The 26,505-nt window shown below is 52.0% G+C and overlaps 1 protein-coding gene and 1 pseudogene across 1 annotated transcript in view; one reads left to right on the forward strand and one right to left on the reverse strand.

The window, feature by feature from the left end:
• Nucleotides 1–144: 144 nt before the first annotated feature.
• LOC117700128 (U1 spliceosomal RNA) lies at nt 145–281 on the reverse strand (annotated as a pseudogene).
• A 2,810-nt stretch (nt 282–3,091) lies between these two features.
• Nucleotides 3,092–26,505, forward strand: part of Exoc3l2 (exocyst complex component 3 like 2) — a 32,918-nt gene continuing 9,504 nt past the window's right edge. The window contains exons 1-8 of the mRNA XM_034500647.2: nt 3,092–3,252; nt 9,032–9,568; nt 13,796–14,390; nt 18,222–18,333; nt 20,321–20,422; nt 20,511–20,611; nt 21,264–21,374; nt 24,652–24,787. Of these exons, the coding sequence (XP_034356538.1) occupies nt 9,049–9,568; nt 13,796–14,390; nt 18,222–18,333; nt 20,321–20,422; nt 20,511–20,611; nt 21,264–21,374; nt 24,652–24,787 (1,677 nt within the window). The 5' untranslated portion in view covers nt 3,092–3,252; nt 9,032–9,048. The remainder of the gene's footprint in view (nt 3,253–9,031; nt 9,569–13,795; nt 14,391–18,221; nt 18,334–20,320; nt 20,423–20,510; nt 20,612–21,263; nt 21,375–24,651; nt 24,788–26,505) is intronic.

Raw genomic sequence — 26,505 nt, forward strand, 5'->3', positions numbered from 1 at the left:
ATAGGTTTGCCTTGTTCCTCCTGCTTGCAGCTCAGAGCGGGCTGAGACAGTAGGTGTGAGCGCCACACCCAGTTATAGCTCTGGGAGTTGTTTTTTGTTTTAACTGGAGAACTCTGGGAGTGGTCTGTTTTCTTTTGTTTTAACTGGAGAACGCAGTCTCCCTACCACGAATTCTGCAGTCAGTTCCACATTGGGGAAATTGAGGGGTTAGCAATCCAGAGAGACCTCGCCCTGAGAAAGCCACCTTTTTGATCACAGTAACTCCCCTGCCAGGTAAGTATTTTTTTGAGACAGGGTGTCATTCTGTAGCCCAGGCTAACCTTGGACTTCAGGCCAACCTCTTGTCTCAGCTTTCCAAATACTGAACTTATTTATGTGAGACAAACACCTGGCATGGTTTTGTAGCACAGGCTCACCTCCAACTTTCACCTCCAACTTTCAATCCTCCTGCCTCAGACTCACAAGTGCTAGGAATTTGAACCCTCATCTCTTGCTCTTTTTTTTTTTTTTTTTTTTTTTTTTTTTTTTTTTTTTTTTTTTTGGTTTTGGTTTTTCTTTTCTTTTTTCTTTTTTTTTTTTTTTAAGCTTTATTTATTTTTTATTTACATGAGTACACTGACACTGTCTTCAGACACACCAGAAGAGGGCATCAGATCCCATTACAGATGGTTGTGAGCCACCATGTGGTTGCTGGGAATTGAACTCAGGACCTCTGGCAGAGCAGACACTGCTCTTAACTGCTGAGCCATCTCTCCAGCCCGGTTTTGGTTTTTCAAGACAGGGTTTCTCTGTGTAGTCCTGGCTGTCCTGGAACTCACTCTGTAGACCAGGCTGGCCTTGAACTCAGAGATCCACCTGTCTCTGCCTCCCAAGTGCTGGGATTAAATGTGTGCACCTCTCATTCTTTTTTTTTTTTTTTTATAGATATTTATTTAATGTACGTGAGTACACTGTAGCTGTCTTCAGATACACTGGTAGAAGGCATTGGATCCCATTACAGATGGTTGTGAGCCACCATGTGGGTGCTGGGAATTGAACTGAGGACCTCTGGAAGAGTAGTCAGTGCTCTTAACCACTGAACCGTCTCTCCAGCCCAGAACCCTCATCTAGCTGCAGTGATTTCTTTTTTCCTCTGTTATAGTGTAGCCAACATGTAACTATAAACCATAGTGCATGCATAGATAAAATGCTTCAAGCCAGGCTGGTAACATATGCCTGGCATCCCAGCACTTGGGAGCCAGAGGCCAGCCTGGTCTATGGAGTGAGTTCCAGGGTAGCCTGAACTATATGGTGAGACCCTGCTTTCAAATCAACAAATAAAAGTGGGAACTAGAAAATATTGAGGGAATAGCTCTCAATATTTTCTAGGGTGTGTTTCTAGGAGCTTTGTAGCTCCAAGGTTTGTTCAGGATAAGATAGGGTCCCTGAGGCGGTATGGTCCGGATCTGACAGATACAGTACTCATCTACACCACCAGGGGGCAGATGGTCGCCTTTCTTCTCACTCAGGGTCTTTCTGTTCCCCTTTCCAATGATTCCTCAACTCCATTTTCAAGGGGTGGAGATTGAGGCTTACGAAGTGGATGGAACTTGAAAATGTTACATTTAGTAAAAAGAGCCGGACACAAAAGGTCACACCATACAATATGGGAATGTTCAAAAGCAGGAGACTTCAGGGAGAAACAGGAGCCCTGGATTCCTGGTTTCCTGAGACTGGGAAGCATGAGAGGGAGGGCTGCCATGGGTTCTCTTCAAGGAGACGGAGACGTTCTGGAGTTGGATACTAGCACTTTCTGCCGCAACCCTGTGAGTACACAAAGATCCATTAAACTGCAAGGCATAAAAGTATGAATGTGGAACTGGAGGATGGATGGCTCAGTGATTAGGAGCACTGGCCAATCTTGCAGAGGACCAGGGTTCAATTCTCAGCAACCACAGGGCAGTAGACAACCATCTGTAACTCCACTTCCAGGGGACCTGTCTCCTTCTAGTCGGCTTGGGCACTGGATGCATGTGACATTTGTAGTCACTCGCAAACATAAATAAATAAATATTACCTTTAAAAAAAAAGTCAGATTCACTGCACCCACATTGGAGTGGGCAGGTAGTGGGGTCTGTAAAGGAGACAGGGAAATATGGACTGGGAAACATGACCATCGTGCGCAGGGTCCTGAGTTCAATTCCCCAGCACTCCACCCCCACCCCAACACACACATGCAAAGAAGAGTCAGGCATGGTGGCCTATGCCTTCAACCCTAGAACTTGGGAGGCAGGATCTTTGTGAGTTCCAGGCCAGCCTGGGCTACATAGTGAGACTCTGTCTTAAAAGAGAAAAAAAGGAGACAGATGGAGTTGAGTACATCATCTGATGGAATGTGCTCTGTGGTTATGATGGGAAACTGGCCAGCCAAGAGACTGCCTACAGTGGCAGCAGAACAATTACAAGCTACAGAGGCCCTGGCTATCCTGGAACTCACTCTGTAGATCAGGCTGGCCTCGAACTCAGAGATCCCACCTGCCTCTGCCTCCCCAGTGCTGGAATTAAAGGTGTGTGCCATCCCAGCACTTGGGAGGCAGAGGCAGGTGGATTTCTGAGTTCGAGGCTAGCCTGGTCTACAGAGTGAGTTCCAGGACAGCCAGGACTACACAGAGAAACCCTGTCTCGAAAAAAAAAAAATTAAAATAAAATAAAGGTGTGCGCCACCACCACCACCACCGCCCAGCTGAAAGCTACATTTTTAAAAGCCATGCCAGGGCTATCCCACTGGCTCCCCAGCCCCAGACTCTGAGACCAGTGGAGTTTCCTTTGAATCCTGTTCCCCAGCAGAGGATACAAGAGGGACACATGCTCCCTTGAGACCCTATCCACACCTCCATTACTCCAGAGCTCAGCTGTGGGCCCCTGGCCAGCTCAGGGTGTCTCCCCTGGGTATACAGGATGATGTTGTTACCTTAGGAGGCGTGAAAAGCAGGCAGGAGGGCGGCGAATTCCGGCAAAGCTGGGAGGGGGGGTAAGGGTGGGGACAGGGGTCTGTGGCCCTTGTCACAGCAGGGCCCAAACACAGCCTGGCCTAGAAGGGCAGACAGATAATGGGGCCTTCCAGCCCCTGGCCCTAGAGAGGGAGGGGCTTCCTGACAGGAAATTGTCCTCCTCCAACCTCCCCCCCTCAGATCCAAGCTCTCAGCAGTCTTGGCCCAAGTAGTCTGGGGACTGGACAGCAAGAGGGGACAGACGAACAGGCACAGACAGAAGGTGAGTGTTGGGGTGAAGAATGCATGCCCCCAACTTCTTTCAAAGATGGGAGGCCTCATCAGAACCCTGGAGGCAGGAAGGTTGGATGGGCAGAAGCAGGCTGAAGGCTGGGTTTGGTGAGTGCTGTGGAGAAGGGAGAGGGCAGCCAAGACCTGGAGGTCTCTGGGGTTCCAGAGAGGTAGGAAGAATTTGTAGAGTCCTGGGAACCACTCCTCTGGCTGAGGAGATGGGGATGTTAGGTCTAATGCCCGCTGACACTCTGATGCTGGCTGGGGGGCATCCCCATTGGGCAGGCATCCAGTGCCTGGCTGCCTCCAGTGAGGAGGGTTGCAGCAACCAGAAAGCCTGGCTACAGACTCTTTACACCTGCAGGGCCAGCACTAGGGAGGGGAGGCTGAGGCAGGAGGCTGACCAGTTTGAACAAGCTTGGATTAGGGACTGAGACTCTGTCTCCACAAATAAATAGATATAAATAAATAGAAGGGAAGGGAGGGCTGTCAAAATGGCTCAGCAAGTACAGACGCTTGCCGCCCTGAGGAGCTGGGTTCCGTCCCTGAGATTCACAAGGCAGAGAGGGACGGCTATTGCAAGTTCACATCTGAACATACAGACCACGGCGCGCGTACCCACACAAAATTAATTAGTTAGTTAAAATAAAGGGAGAGAGCGAGCGAGCAAGCGAGGCTAGTATTGGACACAGAGGCTCCCCTGGCAGATGATCAGTTAGAGTCAGACTTAAGGATGCGTAACCTGAAAGGAGCAGTTTCCGAACATAGACCTTGAGGCTTTAAAAAAAATAATAATAATTTTTTCAGCTGGGCAGTGGTGGCCCACACTTTTAATCCCAGTGCTCAAGAGGCAGAGATGTATGGATCTGTGAGTTCAAAGCTAGTAGCCTGGTCTACAGAGTGAGTTTCAGAACATCGAAGGCTGCAAGAGAAACTGTCTAGAAAAACCAAGGGTGTGTGGGGGGGGAACATTCCCACAGTGTCTCATGTTGCTCAGGCTGACCTCAAATTTCTATTCTCTCAAGGATTGACACTCTGGTCTTGCTCTCCCCCTCTAGAGTGCGTGGATTATAGGCCTGCACCGCTGCTGGGGTGGGAACCCAGGGTTTCTTGCAAGCTAGACAAGCACTACCAACTGAGCCACATCCCCTGCCTTGGCTTTTGAAGTTTTGATCTCACGTGACTCAGGTTGACCTCCCGAGTTGCCAGGATTAAAGGCATAGTCTTCCCTTTCGGGTTTATCTGTACACAGGTTCTCACTAGGGAGCCCGTACGTCAAACAACTCAAAAGCATGTGGTCCTCCGACCCCAGCCTCCTGGGCATCGGGATTACAGGAGGTCGCGCCACCACACCCCGCTCCATGCTGGGGGGTTGAGGGTGTCAGGAATTCTGAAGAGGAGGCTTTGGGGAAAGGCTGGCAGCGAGGAAGAGGAGGAGGGGCCGGGAGAGGGAAACGCTGGTGGCCTAGACATCCTGCAGAAGCGGGAGGCTGGGGGCTTGAGCTAGGCTCGGAAGTGAGTCAGGGGCCTGGGCACCGGGAGGCAGCGGAGGGCGTTGGAGAGGGCAGGATGTCGGAGCCAGGTTGCAGAGGGAGGTGTCGGAGCCAGGAAGGGGAAGAGGGGGGGAAGGTTTGGGGTAAATGCTGCTGCCAGTTCGGGAGTGTGCTGGGAATATGCTGGGAACAGTTTGATGGGCACCAGAACCAGCTTTGGGAGTGGGGGTTAGACCGGTTGAGTGAGTGGCAGATAAAGTCTGGGAGCAGTTACGGGGATGGAGGTAGTTTGTGGGGGATATTAGAGCCATTACTAGGAAAGAGGGAGGGAACAAGTTTCATTACCCTGTGTGTGTGTGTGTGTGTGTGTGTGTGTGTGTGTGTGTGTGTGTGTGTGTGTGTGTGTTTATGCGCGCGCGCGCGCACGCGCGGCCTCACGTGCCACAGTGCGCACATAGATGTTAGAAAACAGCTTTTGTAGTTCATTCAGACCTTCTGCTTTATGGGTCCTAGCGATGAAATTCAGGTTGTTAGGCTTGATGACAAGTGCCTCTACCCACCGAGCCACTCGCTGTCCTCTCTCCCCCAACTTCCCCTCTCTCCCCAGCCATTTTTGGGTGAGGCATGCAAAACCTTCCAGAAAAGGGAAGACTAATAAATCGGTGTGTGCATGTGGGGTGGGGGTGGCGCGGTGCGCATCGATTTTACACCGTCATGGGGGCTCCAAACAAAGCGTCGCTATGGCGACTGCCTCATTGGGGGTAGGGGACCAAAGCGACTGGAGGGAGGTTGACAACAGTATGTCTTAGAAACAGAAGGACTGAGAAGCTATAGTGGAGCTTTAGAGTCTGGAAGCTGGAAGATCCCCCCTCTCCCAGCCAGCCTCCCCCTCTAAGGTATCCTGTCCATGGGTCCAAGCCTCTCCAGTCTCCCCTTCACACACTTGCTCAGTTCAAAACCACCTATGGCTCTAACGCATGAGGGAGAAAAACTGGGTATTTAATGGTTTATTTACCAAATTTTGTCTGGAATACTACGCAGCCCTTAAACCAAGGGAACCAGAGTGGGTGCGGTCCCTGGCCTAAGCGAAGGAAGAGGGAAGCGCCCAATGGCAAACTACAGCCGCTGAAAGCCACACCCTCTTCTTCATTTTAATTTTATGTGTCCACACGTCCTGCCTGCATGTATGTCTGTACATACCACTTGCATACCTGGTGCCCAAAGAGGTCAGAATAGGGCCGTTGGTTCCCCCCAGGGCTGTAGCTTCAGATGGTTGTGAGCTGCCATGTGGGTGGTGGGACTCGAACCCAGGTCCTCAGCTGGTGCTCTTCATCACTGAGGTGCCTCTGCAGCCTCCAGCTTTGGTGTTTTGTGAGACAAGGTCTCGCTTTGCATCCCAGGTTTATCCTACACACCACAGTGTCGCCCTGGCTGGCTTTCACTTTGGGGTGACACTCTGAGATCACATATGTGAGCTAATGCACCAGAACATTAATTTTGTTTTTAGTACTTTTCTAAATATTTGGTGGGGAAATGTACTTACTTGCTGCTAAGGTCGACCACCTGAGTTACACCCACATTGGAAGGTGAGAACTGACAGCCACAGTTGTCCTTTGACCTCTACATGAGCGCTGTGGCACTCTGGTGACTGCATTCACACACGTACACACACACACACACACACACACACACACACACACACACTACTGATAAAATTATGACACAAGGTTGAGCTACACCTCGGTGTTGGACCACGGGCCCAGCATTCACCAGGCCCCTGAGTCCTACACACAATACAGAAAATAAGGTAACACGGAGTGCCTCTATGGCTCACCAATGCCCTTGGGAAACAATCCAAGTCCCTTGTCACAGAGTTCAGGTCCTGTGAGGCCTGCTCCTCATGACCTCCCCCCCACCCCCAAGGAACGGACTGTCTGCCTCCTTCCTTCCTTTGCTTCCTGTTAGCACCCATTCCAGAGTGCCTGAACCATGCTCGGAGCCAGGGCGAGAATGACACAGGCCCAGCCCTGCCCTTGCCAGGCTCTCAGTCCGGATGCAGACCTGTCCCTAGACAGGGATAGTCACAGAGAGAACTCTGGGAGCCCAAGGGTTACATGAGACCCAACAGTCAGGAGGACTTCCTGGAGGAGGCAGCTTTGGAACTGAGCTTCAAAGCATGGAGAGCTGGCTCCATGTGGGGAGACAGACAAACATGAGACCCAGAGAAAAGAAACCAAAAGATTTATTAGTTCCAGTGTATAGCTGGCAGCCCCCTGAGCTATGACGGGCGAGGGGGTGGCCTGAACATTGCACCAAGGGCTGTGGGGAGCTATGAAAAGTACAGGAGAGGAAGGTTCAGGTTGATGCTATGTGAAGTCTTCAAAGCTGAGCTATAAGAAGCAAGAAGCTGAAAGGACATGGTGGCACACTGCAGTAATCCAGGAAGTAGAGGCAGAGGATTGGGAGTTCAAGGCTAGCCTCAGCTAAATGAATTCTGTCTCAAAAATTAAAAGAACCTTACAGCTGTAGTCACACCTAGGAGACTGAGGCAGGAGGATCACTTTAAGTTTGAGGTCATCCTAAGCTACACAGAGAGTTTCAGGCCAGCCTGTACTGCCGTCTGAAAAACACCTGCGTGTGGGGCAGAGAAACGGTCACAGGATCCAACTGTGAGGTGGACATAGGGAGGGGTAAAGGACCAGAGAGGGAGACTTAGAGATGGACAGGACTCGGGATGGTGTGAATCCTGTGAGGGCAGAGCCTGGTATAACTTAGTCACAGGTGTATTCCCACTGCCTACCCACAGTAGGTCTCCAGACCCAGTAAGGTTTTTTTGCTTTTTGGCAGTGTTCAGAGCCTTGTCCATGCTGGGCAGGGCCTCTACCACTGAGCCACACCCCCAGCCCCTCACTGGGGATTCTAGGCAGGGGCTCTACCACTGAGCCACGCCCCCAGCCCCTCACTGGGGGATTCTAGGCAGGGGCTCTACCACTGAGCCACGCCCCCAGCCCCTCACTGGGGGATTCTAGGCAGGGGCTCTACCACTGAGCCACGCCCCCAGCCCCTCACTGGGGGATTCTAGGCAGGGGCTCTACCACTGAGCCACGCCCCCAGCCCCTCACTGGGGGATTCTAGGCAGGGGCTCTACCACTGAGCCACGCCCCCAGCCCCTCACTGGGGGATTCTAGGCAGGGGCTCTACCACTGAGCCACGCCCCCAGCCCCTCACTGGGGGATTCTAGGCAGGGGCTCTACCACTGAGCCACGCCCCCAGCCCCTCACTGGGGGATTCTAGGCAGGGGCTCTACCACTGAGCCACGCCCCCAGCCCCTCACTGGGGGATTCTAGGCAGGGGCTCTACCACTGAGCCACGCCCCCAGCCCCTCACTGGGGGATTCTAGGCAGGGGCTCTACCACTGAGCCACGCCCCCAGCCCCTCACTGGGGGATTCTAGGCAGGGGCTCTACCACTGAGCCACGCCCCCAGCCCCTCACTGGGGGATTCTAGGCAGGGGCTCTACCACTGAGCCACGCCCCCAGCCCCTCACTGGGGGATTCTAGGCAGGGGCTCTACCACTGAGCCACGCCCCCAGCCCCTCACTGGGGGATTCTGGGCAGGGGCTCTACCACTGAGCCAAACCTCCATTATATTTTTTGTTTCGCTAGTAATTGTTGTTTGCTTGCTTGTTGTGAGACTGGGTTTTATCTAGTCTTGCTGGCCTGCAATTCACTGTGTAGACCACGCTCCTGTTTCTGTCTCCTGAGTGCTGGGATTATAGGATATGCTATTGCACACATCCCTCCTTTTGTCTAAATATCATTAGCTTTCTCTCTCTCTCTCTCTCTCTCTCTCTCTCTGTGTGTGGGGGGGGGACACAGAGAGAGACAGACAGAGAGACAGAGAGAGATATTATGTGTGAGTGAGAGAAAGAAAGGCATATAGGTTTGTTCAAACTGGCTTTTAAAATCCTAACAGTGTAGCCAAGGCTGGGTGATCCTCCTGCCTCCATCTCCCCAGTGCTGGGATTGCAGAGGGTTACTGCCTTACCCAGCTTTGTCTTCATAGTTTTGAGATTCGATACCATCTCTAGTTTACCCAGAGCCAGCTCTCAATTCCCCTGCCTCAGCTCCCGGTGCTGGAATTCAGGGTGTGTCAGGATGCCTGGCTTGAAACCTCTAATGTTTCTAAGAGTGATGACCTGTGCCTGGCATCTTCTATTCAGAGTCCTCAGCACAGGGACAGTGTCACTAACACCACCTCGGTCGTTATTCTTCTGCAGGTGCCAGCCTGTCAAAAATGCCAATCCTGAAGAGCCTGGGGGTGGGAGACCCTAAGGTGCCTCGAGCTGGGACTCTGCCCCTGCGGTCCTCTCGCAACCCCTTTGAAGACACTCCAACGCTAGAAGAAGAGGACGGGGAGCTGGGGACACTGCCCAATGGGACATCATGCCGCCGGCGGGCCACGCTGGAGAAGCTGGCTGGTCTGGCCCCCTTCCGGCTGGGCTGGACCTCGGGCAGGCGGGCAGGCAGCCCCGGGGATGGGCAAGTCCGCTCCTTCTTGGGCCGTGTGCTGGCACCGGGCATACGGAGGAGCTCAGCAGATTTCGGCCTCCTAAACCGGCTTCAGGGGTTCCGAACCCATGGCGATGAGGAGCCAGCTGGGGAAGCCGCCCGAAGACTTGCTTTCCTGAGACTCGGGCGTGGGCCCAAGCCCCGGCGGGCATCCCTGGCGGAGAGACTGGTACCTGCAGGCGAAGCAGCCCCTGAGCCCCCACCCAAAGTTCCGGAGCCCCCCAAAATAAAGGAACCACTGTCAGGTGAGTGGGGACTCCCAATGCAGACCCGGGGTGGGGGCGCCTCATCTCACCGTTGTATCTATCAATCCTGTGGGTCTCGATTCGTCTTGTGCACCCCGCGCGCACACACACACAAATGAGCACACATTCCCCAACACACACACAATAGTAGCAAATAAAAATTTTATTAAGAAATTACATAAGGCCGGGCGGTGGTGGCGCACGCCTTTAATCCCAGCACTTGGGAGGCAGAGGCAGGCGGATTTCTGAGTTCGAGGCCAGCCTAGTCTACAAAGTGAGTTCCAGGACAGCTAGGACTACACAGAGAAACCCTGTCTCGAAAAACCAAAAAAAAAAAAAAAAAAAAAAAAAAAAAAAAAAAAAAAAAAAAAAAAAAAGAAGAAGAAGAAGAAGAAGAAGAAGAAGAAGAAGAAGAAGAAGAAGAAGAAAAGAAATTACATAAGTCCAGCCCGGTCTACAGAGTGAGTTCCAGGACAGCCAAGAATACACAGAGAAACCCTCTCTCGGAAAACCAAAATAAATAAATAAATAAATAAATAAATAAATAAATAAATAAATAAGAAATCACATAAGCAAAGAAGAAAGAGAGAGAAAAAAAAGGAAAGAAAAGGGGCCAGTGAGATGGCTCAGCTGATGGAAGTGCTTACCTGCCAAGCCTGATGACCTGAGTTTGATCTAGTGGTAGAAGGAGAGAATTGACTCTGGGGTTGATTTCTGACCCCAACGTGTGCAAACACACACTAAATAAGTTTTAACAGCAACTGCAAAGGCCATTGTCACCCTATCATGTCTTACACCAATTGAAACCGCAGCTAACATGCACACCATGTTCCTAAACTCAGTGCAGGCCAAATTCCTCCCCACTCCAGACTCAAACAGCCTGGCCCTAAGCTGAGCTCAGCCCCACCCCCACCTCAGAGCTCAAGCTGCACAGCCTCATCCCTGCCCCTTTTCTGAACCTCATCTTCATCCTCCACCTTCAATGTCATGTCCAGGCTTGCTTTTCAAAAACACCCACCCCGAGTCACTCAGGCCACCTGCAGGGAACCCTTTCATACCACTCCCAGCCCTGGCTGGCTGCTGGGCATATGGGCATCCTGAAATTGTAGATTCATCCTTTCAATCTTCCGTCCTTGTGTGGGATTGTCCTCTGACTCCTCTCATTCCTCTCGCTGTCTCTGTCTGTCTGTCTGTGTCTGTCTGTCTCTGGAGCGGGGCAATCAGACAACTTGGAAAAGTCAATTCTCTTTCCACTGGATAAATCCCGGGGGATTGGTGGCAAGTGCCTTTACTGTCTCCCTGATGCTCAGTTTTCTATTCTTAGAGGACATGGGTCTTTGGGTTAGACCTATGCCCTTGACTTCTAAAAAGAGAGCTCTCAGTTCTAAAACTGAGGTCACGTTTGGAACACAGGAACATTTGAAGCCATGTCTTTGCCAAGGGAAGACAGCCAGCCTATAATCCCATCCCCTCTCCATCCTCAGCGTCTCTCCCATGTCATAGCCCAGTGCCTCTTCAGCATCTCTCTCCTTCTGACCTGTCATCACATTGTTCTTAGTTCCTGGGGCCTGTGAGACAGCTTAGTTGGGAAAGCTGGCAAACCCAAATTCCATTTCTTGAATCCAGGAGGAAACACAGTTTGGGGAGATGGCTCAGTCATTAAAGGATAGACTTGCAACCAAAAATATAAAGATATAAATTCAATTCTCTTTCTTTTTTATGTTGTTTTAGTTTAGTTTTGTTTTTCTAGACAGGGTTTGTCTGTGTAGCCCTGGCTATCCTGGAACTCATTCTGTAGACCAGGCTGTCCTCAAACTCCACCTACCTCTACCTCCCAAGTGCTGCAATTAAAGGTGCACCACCACTGCCCAGCCTTTTCTGTCTGCAGTACAGGAGACTGAATCCATGGCTTTCTGTCCTTCTGTGTTGGGGATTTTCTGTTATTGTCATCATCACCATCACCACCACCACCACCATCATCATCATTTTATGAGCTCACCTACATGTATGTCTGTGCACCACGCATACACAGTGCCCCCAGAGGCCAAAAGAAGGCATTGGCTCCCCTGGAACTGAAGTTTCAGACAGTTGTGAGGACCATGTGGGTGCTGGGAACTGAACCTGAGTCTTCCACAAGAGCAGCCGGTGCTTTTAACTCCAATGGTCTCTCCAGCCCCTGTTTGGTTTTTGAGAAGGTCTCACTGTGTAGCTCTGGCTGGCCTGGACCTCACACTGTGAATGCGGCCAGCCTCCTGCCCCTGCCTCCCGAGTCCTGGAATTACAGTTGTACCACCACACTTGGCTTTTTTTTTTTTTTTTTTTTTTTTTTTTTTTTTTTTTCTTCTTCACATTTTGAGACAGTGTCTCACAAAGAAGCCCAGGCTGGCCTTGAATTTAGGTTTCCTTATGCCTCAGCTTCCCCAGTAGACAGGATTGTGTATCTGCTCCCACAGGACCTGGCTTTTTTGTTCTGTCTGCAAATCCCAATGACGAGGTCACTTGGTCACTCCATTACTAAAATGTCCCCCATCACTCTGCCTTCCCCCCAGTCTCCCCAAAACTCCGTCCTACTGTCCTACTCCCTGTGCCAACACCCCCTTTCTTTCAGCCCCACCCCCACATCAGAGTCAGGGGACCTTCCTGGAGCCTCTTCTGTCCTCTGATGCCCTCCACATCCTGGACAGAGGCTATTTCAGCTCCGTCTCCCTGGGGACTGGGAGGGCACTGCAGCGAGGTGAGGAGGGGGTGACTGGAGCCCCCGCCTTCTGGAAACGGATGGGCAGAAATAGCCCAGCTCAGGAAATAGCTTCTCTGCCAGGGAGGAAGCAGGGGGGGGGGAGGTGTTGAGGGTAACTCTTGGCCAACGGACCCTCCTTCCCCTTGGCCTCTACCTAAGGCCTTTCAAACCTATAACTCCTCTTTCTGTCGTGAGTCCCATATTCCTAGAGTGTGACCTTGCCCTCGCAGACATCTTACACCAAAGACCCCCATTTCCGTTCACTATAGATTATTCCCTGCCCAGCCTGTCCCTTGCCCCCTCTCCTATGGCTCTCTCTATCCTTTTCTTTCTCACTCCCCGCCCCCCACCCACACCTGAGACCCTTCTCTGCATCCCAGCCCTTCCTCCACCCTGTGTGTTCTCTTCTTGTGGCTGGACACTCCTCCATCCCCAGCCACTTCTGTCACTGGTCCCTTCTTCCTCACCCCATTCCCCTGACTCCCTCACCTCCTCCTTGGGCAGCTCAGCCTAGCCTGGCGCTCAGAACATAGCCCAGGATAGCCTGGAACTCAAGGCAATCTTCCTGCCTCAGCTTACCAAGTGCTAGGATGACAGATGGGAGATCACACCATCCAGTTTTGCCGGGTGCCTCTTCTTGCTCCACATCACCTGCTGCTCTTGTGGTCTCTTCGCCCCCCCCCCCCCCCCCCCCCCCCGCTCCCAGGCAGGTTCATTTCCAAAGCCCCTAGCCTCAGTCTTCCATCTTCTCCTTCCAACTTTGACTTCCCTTATCTTACTCTCTTCTGGGGGCGCACACTCTTTGTTGTTGTTGTTGTTGTTGTTATTGTTAATTTATTTTTGAGACAGAGACTTGTAGTTCCTAGAACGGCCTCGAACTTGCTATGTAGCCAAGACAGACTTTGGCTTCTTTATCTTCGTGCATCCACCTCCCCAGAGCTAGGACTGTAGGCAGCCCCTTCCTTCTTCACTCCGTCCCTCCCTCCCTCTCCCCTCTGTGTGTGCACGCGCATGTATGTGTGTATGTATGTGCCACAGTGCATATATATGTGGAGATCAGAGGAAACGTTGCAGGAATCCGTTCTACCATGTGGGTCCTGGGAATGGGGATGGAACTCGGGTCGTTAAACTTGACAGCATGCACTTTTGTCCACTGAACAAGTTTGTTTGCTTTTTTTTTTTTTTTTTTTTTGTCCACTGAACAAAAGTTGTTTGCTTGTTTGCTTTTTGTGACATGTCCTTAACTTTGTAGCCCAGGCTGCTCTCTTGAGTGCAATTGCTGAGGTCAAAGGCAAGCGTCACCCTCACTCTCTCTTGTTGGAGGGAACTAGTGGACCTGTCCCAAGCCCTGACACCCTCTCATTTTGAGCGGTGCGCCCTGATTCTCTCCTCATTCCCCCCCCCCCCCCCCCCCCCCCCGCTTCTCATTTTGCGGATACTGGGACGTCTGCCCCACTTCCCGACACCCTTTCTCTTGTCCCCCTGCACAGTGCTGGAGATCCTGGGCCTGATCCAGAGGCGCGAGCTGGCGCGTGCGGACGAGCACATCCTGGAGCTGGAGGCGGAGGCTCCAGCGGCGGAGGCCGAGGCGGGCGCGGGGCGGCGCGCGCGGGACGTGGCGCTGCTGTACGAGGCGCTGCAGCGCGAGCTCTGGGCGCTGGTGCGCGAGGCGCTGGCGGCCCCGGGGCCCGGCACCGGCGCGGTGGCGCAGCTGGGCCTCGTGCTGCTGCAGGAGGAGGCGGCGGACGCGCGCCGCGGCCCCGGGGCGGCCCGCAAGCTGCGCGCGCGCTGGGCCGAGGCGGTGGCGCGCGCGGCGCGCGAACGGCTGGAAGAGGCGGCGGCGCCGGGCGCGCGCGGGGCGCTGGCTGGGCAGCTGGAGGCGCTGCGCGCGCGCCTGCTGGAGGACGTGGCCGCCGTGCGCGGACGCCTGGCGCCCGCTTACCCCGCGGGGCTGCGCGCCGGCGCCGTCTACCTGCGCGGCTACCACGAGGCGCTGGCCGAGTGGCTCGGGGCGGCAGCGCGCCGCAGGCTCCCGCTGGCCGATCGCTACGCACTGCTGCACTGGCACAATCAGGTGTACCCTAGGTGAGCCCGGGGCGCCCCGGGCCGCGCGCACCTTAATCCCAGGCACCTTGTTCAAGATACTGGATTTAGGGATAGGGTCCCATGAAGCCCAGGCTGCCTTGAAGTTTTCTGAGACAGGGTTCAGCTATATAGACTAGGCTGGGCTTGAACTCAGAGATACGCTTGCGTTTGCCTCTTGAGGGCTCCTATAAAAGCAAGCACCGCTGCACCCAGTCTTCCTTCCTTTCTCTCTCTCTCTCTCTCTCTCTCTCTCTCTCTCTCTCTCTCTCTCTCTCTCTCTCATTTTTGTTTATATGCATGTGTATCTAGGCGTGCGGGTGCCTGAAGAGACGAGGAGGCACTGTGTTCACCTAGAGCTGGAGTTACAGCCCAGTGTAAACTACCCAATGTGGGTTCTGAGAACCTCTGGGAAAAACAAAAACCACAGCAAGTACTTTTAACCACTGAGCCATCACCTCAGCTCCTCCTCTTCCCCCACCGGCAATTAGCAACTATCATTGGCTACAATACTCACACCTCAGAAAGCTCACCGTGAATACATCTTCCTCTACCTCCCTTATTCTTTAATTCCTTTTGCTGTGACAGAAAAACACACACTGCCCAAAAGCAACTTCAGGGAGGAAAGGGTTTATTTCAGATCGCAGGTCACACTGTCCCTCACTGAGAGGAACCAGGGCAAGGACTCAAAGCAGGAACTTAAAGGCAGACTGGCTAGCTGTTCTTCACACACGGCATGACCTCTGACCGAGGAACTCATACCAGGGAAGTGGAGCAGAAACCATGGGAAAATGCTGCTTGCAGCCTGACAGGCTGTGTCTCAGCTAACTGCTTATATAACTTGGGACCAGCTAACTGCCTAGGAAATGGGGCCACCCACAGTGGACTGGGCCCTCCTATGTCAGTTAACAATCAAGACACTCCCTCAGAGACTGACCTGAAAAGTTCCTTAGCAGAGGATCCTCCTCTCTGGGTTCAAGTTTTGTTGAGTTGGCAGTTAAAGCTAACTAGGACATCCCTAGTGCTGGGATTACAGGTGTAACACTATAACACTTGACTTATTGGACCCTAGCAAATGTGGGACCATCTATATAATGTTGACCTCACTGACTGCACCTTACTCATGTCCACCCTACACCAGGTTTGTTGATTGTTCCAGTCTCAGAACCTTGGTGCACTGTGCCGATGGCCTCGGGGTCCCCATCCTGGCTCTCCTTTATTCCCTGCCTCTGAGCCACTTACTCATTCATCCCCCCAGACCCGGGCATTAACACTGTGTATACACAGTGGCACTCTGCGCCTCAGTGTTTTGCCTCTTGGGGACCCCACTGTGGTCCTTCCAGACCCAGACCTAGAACACCATATGTGTTCTCATGCTGAGTTCTCAGCTCCATTGTCCACAGCTCTCCTAGTAGCTCAGGGCTGTGGACCCTTTTGGTCCCTGATGCACTACTCATGATATGACTGGAACTAGCTCTCCACCATACCAGGCCCAAGATTTTAGCATTGTAAAACTCCATCCCACCGACTTTCAGATTCAGTACTTCTGAGCATCAGAGTCCCATAATGCAGCAGGGTGTGATGGCCCAGGTCCGCATTCCAGGCACTGGGGAGGTAGAGGCAGATGGACCTCAGGACAGCCTGATCAATGTAGTGAGTTCTAGGATATCCAGGGCTATAAGAAAGGTCCTGTCTCAAATAAAATAAAATTGTAAAAGGTGAACAAGATGTCTCAGGGTTGAAGACACCTGCTCTGTAAGCCTGGGTTGGTACTGGCACCCGTGTAAAGGTGGAAGGAGACAGTAGACATCACAGAGGTGCCTAGTGATCTCCACATGCACATGGCATGCCTGTCCCTTTTAACCATGAGTACATGCAATAGATTTTATTTTATTTTATTTTATTTTATTTTATTTTATTTTTTGAGACAGGGTTTCTCTGTGGAGCCCTGGCTGTCCTGGAACTCACTCTGTAGACCAGGCTGGCCTCGAACTCAGAAATCCACCTGCCTCTGCCTCCCAAGTGCTGGGATTAAAGGCATGCGCCACCACTGCCCAGCTCATGCAATAGGTTTTTAAATAAGTAGATCTCACAGAATTAAAGGCTCAAGCCTTTGTCTGTCTCTTTGTCTCTTTCTCTCTGTCTCTCTGTCTCTCTCAGTTCTGGGAATTAAATTCTGGCCTTCCATGTTCTCACATACCAAACAAGCAGACTGCACTGAGCTATAACCTCAGCCATTTTATTTATTTTATGTTACGTAAGACAGGGCCTTAGTCTGTAGCCCAGGATGGCTTTGAACTCACTCTATGTCAGGCAAGCCTTAAACTTCCAACTTTTCCTTTTTAGCCTTCCAAGTATCTAGAGAGAGAAACCTGTTAAGTAGATTTTTGTTTTGTTCTGTTTTGTTTTTCGAAACAAAGTTTCTCTGTGTAGCCCTGGCTGTCCTGAAACTCACTCTGTAGACCAGGCTGGCCTAGAGCTCACAGAGATCACCTGCCTCTGCCTCCCGAGTGCCAGGATCAAAGGTATGTGCCATCACACCTGGCTAGGCAGATTTTTTTTTTTAAGATTTATTTTCTCTTTATTTCTGTGTGTGTCTGTGCATGTGTTTTGTGTGCATGTGTACGCCAGTCGCAGCCAGAAGTAGAGGGTCGGAGCCTGAGAATCTGGCCTGGCAGGCAGTCGTGAGCTGCCAGTGTGAGTACTGGGAACTGAACAGAAGTCCCCTTCAAGGGCAGCGTGCAGCAGATTTACAGCCTCTCAGCCAAGCATATTAGTGCTAAGGAGCCCTGAACTACCTCACTCTGTGTACCACAGGGCTTCATCCACGGTGACCGTGACTGCTCTGCATTGTTGGCTTCTGTTACAGAGCTCTGGGTTCTTTCTCCAGTTCTAGAGGCTGGTATCTATTAAACCTCTGAATCTCCACATGGACTATCCTTGTGGGGGTTGTTGGAGGGTAAGATACGGAGATAACCCCACCAGGCTATGCTTTATATGCTCCTTGGGAAGAAAAAAGTTAGCCACACCAAATCAAACATCAGAGAATGAAGGGCCGAGACAAAATGAGGTCGCTGGAACCCAGCATAGTCACACATTTGTAATCTTGTAGAAGCAGGAGAATCATGAGTTCAAAGTGAGCCTGGGCTATGTAGTGGATTTCAGGCTAGCCTGGGCTACACAGTCCCTTTAAAAGATAAAAACATCAGACCACTGTCGTGAAAAGAATAGGAAGGAAAATGCTGGTAGCCATTAGAATTCTTGTCAGTGAAGTCTCAGACTATCCATGACAGGTAGAAGCAGGATATGGATCCGGAAAGCTCCTGGAAGCGATAAGGCATGGGATAAGAATCAGAGGAAGATGGCATTTCTGAGCAGGCAGATCCCACAAGGAAAAGTCTTCCGAGGGTGCGTGATGGGAAGGTGTGACGCAGGGGATGATGATGGTGTGTGGCCTGCGTGAAAGGGGCGAGTGTGGAGCTGGGTTGGGAAGCCCCCCGCCAGCCCCGACTCCCTATTCCCACCCTCATCCCCAGTCAGGTGAGACAGTGGGGGGAAGGGAGCCTCCTCCTGGCGAAGCTGATCCCGGCAGCTCGGCCAGCCCCAACTTGACAGCTGCGTCTTGCCCGGACACCATCCATCAGGGGATCTGACTCAGAGTGCTGGAGCCAAGGGAAACATAATTTTAAACACTTCCTTTGAGAAATGAGGAAGGCTGGCCCGAGAAAGGAAGGGAGTGGCCCAGGGTCGCCAACACTGCGGCTGTGGGACGCGTGGAGGGGCCCAGGGCCCAGCCCCGCCTCTCACAGACCTCTGTCTCTTCCCCCCACCCAGGGAGATCCTGGGCCTGGTAGACGTGGTTGCCTTGGAGAACGGGGAACTGGGGCCCCTCCTGTCTGCTGGCACTCTGCGGGGTCTGGAAGATGAATGTGTCACAGATGTGAAGGTACCTCCAAAGTGGTTACTCGGGATGGGGAGGGGCTCTGTAAAAAAAGGGAGGTCACAAGTGCTTGGAAGGCCGCCCCTTGCCCACTCGCTGTTTCCTTTTCCCTGTGGTGACCTGAGTTCTGTCTAATGGCCATTGACACACAAATCCATAGGGGACCTTCCTTCCTTCTGTCTGTCCTCCTCTCCCTCCCTCCCCCTTCTTTTATCCTTTTTTTCTCTCTTCTCCCTTTCCTCCCCATCTTTCTCACTCTTTTTTCTCTCTTACCTCTTTATTCTTTTTTTGTTTTGTTTTGTTTTTTTTTTCCGAGACAGGGTTTCTCTGTGTACCTGGCTGTCTTGGAACTCAGTCTGTAGACCAGGCTGGCCTCAGAAATCCACCTGCCTCTGCCTCCCAAGTGCTGGGATTAAAGGCATGCGCCACCACTGCCCGGCCCTTACCTCTTTATTCTTAACTTTTTTCTTTTGACACAGAGTCTCACTATAGGACTCAGGCTGGCCTTGAACTCCTTACCCTCTTATCTCAGCCTCCCCAGCATTGAGATGAGTGCATGCACCACTGTGCCTGCTGTTTTTACATTTTATGTCGCTGCTCCAATATACCCTGCCACACAAAGAAATTTGATAAGTTCAGACTTTCAACCCTTGTAGCAAGAGAAAGCCGGTCCCAGCATCTCTGGGCAAGGCCCAGATGCCCACAGGAGCCCATCATCTACATAACATGCTCACACATCTGAGCACAGAAGGCAACGAACGGCCAAGACTGCTGGCACACCTTTAATCCCAGCCTCCGGGAAGCAGAGGGCAGCAGATGAGTTCAATCTAGCCTGGTCTACTTAAGTTCCAGACTAGCCAGGGCTACACAGTGGGATTCTATTTCAAAAAGACAAAGACAAAAAAACCAAGTAGTTAATGCTGGGTCTGTTGGCATCACATCTGCCAAGTTACTCTCACTGGTTGGGTTGAAGACACTCTACTAGAACAGGGAATCAGATACACAAACCTCTGGTTCTTTTTGTGTCCCTCACATACTACTGCAATGAAAAGGGCCTTTTCCAAGAGTTCTACTATAGAGCCACGCCCCCAGCCCCTCACTGAAGGATTCTAGGCAGGGACTCTACCACTGAGCCACGCCCCCAGCCCCTCACTGGAGGATTCTAGACAGGGACTCTACCACTGAGCCACGCCCCCAGCCCCTCACTGGAGGATTCTAGGCAGGGGCTCTACCACTGAGCCACACCCCCAGCCCCTCACTGGGGGATTCTAGGCAGGGGCTCTACCACTGAACCACGCCCCCAGCTCCTCACTGGGGGATTCTAGGCAGGGGCTCTACCACTGAGCCACGCCCCCAGCCCCTCACTGGGGGATTCTAGGCAGGGGCTCTACCACTGAGCCACGCCCCCAGCCCCTCACTGGGGGATTCTAGGCAGGGGCTCTACCACTGAGCCACGCCCCCAGCCCCTCACTGGGGGATTCTAGGCAGGGGCTCTACCACTGAGCCACGCCCCCAGCCTTTTAGTCTTTTAGCTTTTGGCTTTGTTGTTGTTGTTGTTGTTGTTGTTGTTGAGACAGGTTTTTTTCTATACAGCCCTGGCTGTCCTGGAACTCATTCTGTAGACCAGGCTGGCTTCAAACACAGAAATATGCCTGCCTCTGTGTCCCAAATGCTGGGATTAAAAGCATGTAACCACTACCACTGCCTGGCTTATATATCTCACCCCCTAAAAAAAAAGAAAGAAAAAAAGAAAAGAAAAAGAAAGAAACTCCAAAAACCAACTCGCAAGGTTTTAGTCTGCCATCCTAGACCACAGACAGGGAAGGAGGAGGCTGGGGAGTCTGATCAGCTTCTCTTCCCATGCACTGCTTTGACCTAGGAGTTTGTGGGTTGAACCCAGAACTTCATGGTGAGGCATCAAGGTGAGGACGGTGAAAGGAGGGGCAAGGTCTCAGCCTGTGCCTGACTTCTGCTGGTCATTCCCCTGTTGCAGGCTCAGACCAGAGCAGCCCTTCTTCGAGTGTTGCAGGAAGACGAGGAACAGTGGGGCAGCATGGACTACAGACCCGGCAACCTGGCCCAGGATGTTTGTGAGGTGGGAGGATGAAGGTAGGCTCGCCCAGGCCCTGAGGGGAAGAAGGTGACCCACAACGCGTCTCCTTCCCTCCTCCTGGTCCACACAGCTGCTAGAAGAGCATACAGAGAGAGCACCGCACATCAGTCAGGAGTTCGTGGAGAGAATGGCCTACTGCTGTCTGGGAGGGCTGGCAGAGTTCCTGCAGAGGTGAGGGGCTGCGGGGAGAGGACGGTCTGAGGGGGCGGGCCATCGGGATCAGGTCACACTGAGCCAGTCTGGACAAATGGCAGCAAGAGGGCTCTCTAAGCGTGTGGACCAGAGGACTCAAGTCTAACCCCAGTGCCCACCGAGGCCAGCCTGGTCTACAGAGTGAGTGAGTTCCAGGACAGCCAGGGCTACACAGAGAAACCCTGTCTCAAAAAAACCAAAAAAAAAAGAAAGAAGGAAAGAAAGAACAGAAAGGCAACAATAATCTTGGAGACGTGGCTCAGCACTGGAACATTTGCATAGAATCCCCCAGTGAGGGGCTGGGGGCGTGGCTTGGTGATAGAGCCCTGACTAGACTCCTCTAGTGAGGGGCTGGAGTTGTGACTTAAAAACACTTATTTCAAATATATACTGGGGCTCAAGAGATGGCTCACTACGGGACTGAGGGTATTGCTCAGTCCTAGATGGGTTGCCTAACATGTAAGAATCGTGGGTTCAATCCCCAGCACTTGGGATGAGTTCTTGGAAATAAGAATAGGAGGGTCAGAGACGCTGGCAGCAGGACCTGCTTTAACTGATAGACTGAGTGCCCGGCATGGGACCCTGCCCAGCGGGATGTACCGTCTGTGCCCATTGCCCTCTCTCCTTCCAGCTTCCAGCAACGAGTGGAGCGATTTCACGAGAACCCAGGGATCCGTGCGCTGCCCTCTGACACCTACATCAGCAGGACTATCTCGATGGTCAACTGCGGGCCCCCCCTGAGGTGAGAACATCCATGGGGACAGTGTGTGGAGGTCTTGGCTGATAGCCGAACTGAGGGAGGTCCCTGGGTGGGGGTCGTTGAGCTTGAGAGGGAGCATGCGTATAGCTTTAGAGGCATGCTATCTGGGGGGACCTTGGGGCATCCCGTGACTGCCCAGATTGTGGCGCTCATCCATTTAAGGAGAATATTGATGGTTAGAATTGGAGAGATGTAGAAGCTGTGCTCGAAGAATGATGCCGATATCGCTCATGAAGCCCTGAGTGTGGATCCTCAGCAGCCATTGTAAAAGCCGGGCATAGGGACACACATCTGTAATGCCAGTGCAGAGTCCAGAAATTCTTCTCTCAAATGATAGGATGGGGCTGGAGAGATCACTCAGCTGTTTTACCAAGGGACCAAGGTTCAATTCCTAGTACCCACAATCCCAGGCTTCCAGATCCAAGGAATCTGATGCCTTCTTCTGGCCCCCAAAGGCACAAGACACAAAGGTGAACATGGATATACATGCAGGCAAAACACCCATACACAAACAAATTTTTTAAGCAATTGAAGAAGACACCTGAAGATCCCATCTGGCCCCCACATACATATGCATGCAAAGAAACACACAAAGAAACACACACACACACACACACACGTTATATATTGTATAAATTTTTTTGTTTGTTTTTTTGTTTTTCGAGACAGGGTTTCTCTGTGTAGCCCTGGCTGTCCTGGAACTCACTCTGTAGACCAGGCTGGCCTCGAACTCAGAAATCCACCTGCCTCTGCCTCCCAAGTGCTGGGATTAAAGGCGTGCACCACCACTGCCCAGCAATGAGATGGATTCTTAGTGGGGAAAGTCACTTGCAGCTGAAACTGATAATCCAGACTTCTGTCCCTGGGACCCGAATGGTGGAAGGAGAGAACTGACTATCTCAAGATGTCCTCTGGCCGCCAGGCGGTGATGGCGCACGCCTTTAATCCCAGCACTTGGGAGGCAGAGGCAGGCGGATTTCTGAGTTTGAGTCCAGCCTGGTCTACAGAGTGAGTTCCAGGACAGCCAGGACTACACAGAGAAACCCTGTCTCAAAAAACCAAAAAAAAAAAAAAAAAAAAAAAAAAAGATGTCCTCTGGCCTTCACACATGCGCTATGGCAGACACACCCTATAAATGATGGTGATGATAGTGGTGGTGATGATGGTGGTGGTGATGATGATGGTGGTGGTTGTGGTGATGGTGGTGGTGATGATGGTGGTGGTGGTGGTGATGGTGGTGGTGATGATGATGGTGGTGGTGGTGATGGTGGTGGTGATGATGATGGTGGTGGTGGTGATGGTGATGATGATGGTGGTGATGATGGTGGTGGTGATGGTGGTGATGATGGTAGTGGTGGTGATGATGATGGTGGTGGTGGTGATGGTGCTGCTGCTGCTGATGGTGGTGGTGGTGGTGATGGTGGTGGTGATGATGGTGGTGGTGGTGGTGATGGTGGTGATGATGATGGTGGTGGTGGTGATGGTGGTGGTGATGATGATGTTGGTGGTGGTGATGGTGATGATGATGGTGGTGATGATGGTGGTGGTGATGGTGGTGATGATGGTGGTGGTGGTGATGATGATGGTGGTGGTGGTGATGGTGCTGCTGCTGATGGTGGTGGTGGTGGTGGTGGTGATGGTGGTGATGATGGTGATGATGATGGTGGTGGTGATGATGATGATGGTGGTAGTGATGATGATGGTGGTGGTGATAAAGATGATGATGGCAGCTGGTGAGAAGCCTCTTTACCCATTCTGGCCCATTTGGAAGAAATCAATATCGTTAGTATTACCCACATATACTCTGACAGATACGTACACTTACCAATGCACTAAAAACCATAAGTATAGCTGGTTGTGGTGGCACACACCTTTAATCCCAGCACTCAGTAGGCAGAGGCAGGCAGATCTACAGAGCAAGTGCTGGACCAGCCAGGGCTACCCAGAGAAACCTTGTGAAGAAATATCTGGAGACAGTTGGCCTGGGAGAATGGGGGATCAGTGAGGCAGACTGAAGGGTCACACAATGGCCAACTTCATTCAGAGCCTCAGGCGATTTCCATTCTGAGGGCTAAGAGCAGTCACACGAATAAAGAGTCCAATCCCAAGGACAAACTGCATTTGACAGACAGGCCACACACGTGGTCAAAACATGTTTTTCCATAGATGCATAGAAACGAATATCAATGGCCAGTTGTGAAAAATACGAGGTGAATTCACATCAATCCACTGTACCTGGGAGGGGCACAAAATCACAATCCAGGACAATTCTGTGGTTTGTTTTTAAAAGACACTGTGGTCACAAGACTCTTGTCTTGGTTTCTTAGAGTTCTCACACAGGCAATCAGAATTCTCTCCCGCAGCACATGTAATTAAATAGTTTCCTGTGTACATATATGTACTGTTTCTTTTCAGCTTCCCCACTGATGGCAATCCAATACAAGCCATAACAGGGTAGGCAAGGGTTTTAACCTCAGATTGGATGGACCTTTAGTCTCTTTCTGTCTTTAAGGAAAAGATTTATTTTAGTCCTTGTGTGTGTGTGTTTACATGTGTGTGTTTGCATGTCTGTGTGTGGATGTATGTGTGTATGCACATGTGTGTATGTGTGTGTATTTGTGCATGTGTATGTGTGTGCATGAGTGTGTGTATGCACATGTGTGTGTGGATGTATGTGTGTATGCACACGTGTGTATGTGTGCATGTGTATGTGTGTGTGTATATTTGTGTATGTGTGTGCATGAGTGTGTGTATGCACATGTGTGTGGATGTATGTGTGTATGCACACGTGTGTATGTGTGTGTTTGCATGTGTGTGTAAATGCATGTGTGTATGCACATGTACATGAGTGTGTGTATGTGTCTATGCTCACGTGTATATCTGTATGCATGTCTGTATGTGCACATGTGCAAATGCATGTGTGTGCTTGTGTTCACATATGTGCATGTGAGTACAGTCCTCTCAGTGGCTGGAAGAAGACATGGGATTCCATGGAACTGGAGTTACGGATGCTTGTGATCTGCCACGTGGGTGCTGGAAACCAAACCTGGGTCCTCTTAACCACTGAGGCATCTCTCCAACCCTGCTCAAGCTAGTCTTAAGTCACCCTGGATCCCAGGCTGACCTTGAACTTTGCATCCTCCTGCCTCAGCTTCTTCTGTAACTGGGATCACAGATCTGCGACCCCAGGCCCAGCTGGTCCCAGCACAGGTGTTCAGGTTTTAGAAGACCCTGAATCTGAGCCTGTTGGTCCTCACAGGTCTCTGGCTGAGCGACTGGCCAGGGTGGGGCCCCCTGAAAGTGAACCAGCCCGGGAAGCTTCAGCCATCGCCCTGGACCGCGTGACCCGACTCTGCCATCGTGTCCTTGCTGAATTGTTGTTTCAGGAACTACAGGTGAGTGAGGCAGGGCCTGGGGTGAGGCTGTGCCAGCATGGATCGGCATCAGTCTCCACGCCCCCAGTTCCTTGTAACCCATGACTCAGTGTTCGGGGAAGCGGGGAGGACTGGGGACGATGGCTATGTTGGAACTGTTTGAGAGGAGAAAAGGGGGGCATAGGAAGGAAGAGGTGGAGGGCGTGGCTGAGTGGAGTGGACAGAGAGCCGCCAGCCTGAGATGGCTTGTGTAGTGTGTTGCCTTCCGAGGTCCCACAAATTCATGACCCTATACCCCCCCCCAGCACCTCTTTAAATGTCGTGAGGGGGTGATGTAAGAAGATGGGTAAGTTCCCGTGTGGGCAGCAGGAAGAAAGGCCATTCAGTAGGTGGTATGAACAGACCCTATGTGCCCCATCTCCACTGAGATGTCATCCTAGGCTCCCAGCTCCCTGTTAGAAAAAGCCAGAAGCCTTTCCATCATCCCCGGCACCCTGGCCATCTGTCCTGAGACCTCATCTCCTCCCAACTCTCAGCCTCCGTGCCGCTTGCACCAGAACACCTGCTCTAGAGCCATCCTGCCTCCGCCACAGGCCTTGGGCTCCTTCTGCTTGGTTACCCTCTCCCTACCTCATAGCCCTGTGGCTCCTCCTCCTCGCTTCTTTCAAGTCTTTAACTCAAAAACGTCTGATTACCTCACTTAAATAAAGCGCCTTGGCTGCCCAGCCATGGCGGTGCACACTTTTAATCTCAGCATTTGGGAGGCAGTTTGAGGCCAAGCTGGTCTACAAAGTGAGTTCCAGGCCAGCCTGAGATACGGAATGAGACCCTGTCTCTACATGTGTATGTACATACATACAACAGGATTGTGGCTTGTCAGGGGGTATGCATATGCACACCTGTACTTCTAGCCACTAGGAAGGCTGAGGCAGGAGGATCCCTTGAATCTAGGAATTCAGAGTCAACCTATCCCCTGTAGCTTCACCCCCATCTGTTGCAGAAGGGAAAGGAAGAAGATGAGGAATCCAGGAGATTCTAGTACTGGTTTCCTGTTGGTTTCTCCCCCAAAGCACTTACTGCACCAGGATATGCCAGAACTTTGCTTTCCTACCCCTTTAAGGAGCAGGGACCAAATTCAGAGTTTCCCATATTAGGTATGGGCTCTACCACTGAGCCACGCCCTCAGCCCCTCACTGGGGGATTCTAGGCAGGGGCTCTACCACTGAGCCACGCCCCCAGCCCCTCACTGGGGGATTCTAGACAGGGGCTCTACCACTGAGCCACGCCCCCAGCTCCTCACTGGGGGATTCTAGGCAGGGGCTCTACCACTGAGCCACGCCCCCAGCCCCTCACTGGGGGATTCTAGGCAGGGGCTCTACCACTGAGCCACACCCCCAGCCCCTCACTGGGGGATTCTAGGCAGGGGCTCTACCACTGAGCCTCATCTCCAACTTTCCCCCACGGAATCCCTCTCTCATGTTGCCCAGGCTGGCTTGGAACTCACAGGAGTCTACCTGCATCTGCTTCCTCAGAGTGGGATTGAAAATGTGCATCAGCACACCAAACTGGACTCCTTTTTTGATGTGTGTGGGTAGTTGGGACAGGGTCTCTTCATGTAGCTCTGGCTAGCCTGGAACTCACCATGTAGCTTATGCTGGCCTTACCCTTCCCAGTGTCAGGCTTCCAGACAAGAGTCTTTGTTCCCAGAGAAGCCCTTGGCCTTTACTCAGTACATGTTG

The sequence above is a fragment of the Arvicanthis niloticus genome, chromosome 1, assembly GCF_011762505.2.
Source record: "Arvicanthis niloticus isolate mArvNil1 chromosome 1, mArvNil1.pat.X, whole genome shotgun sequence".
Classification (NCBI taxonomy): domain Eukaryota; kingdom Metazoa; phylum Chordata; class Mammalia; order Rodentia; family Muridae; genus Arvicanthis; species Arvicanthis niloticus.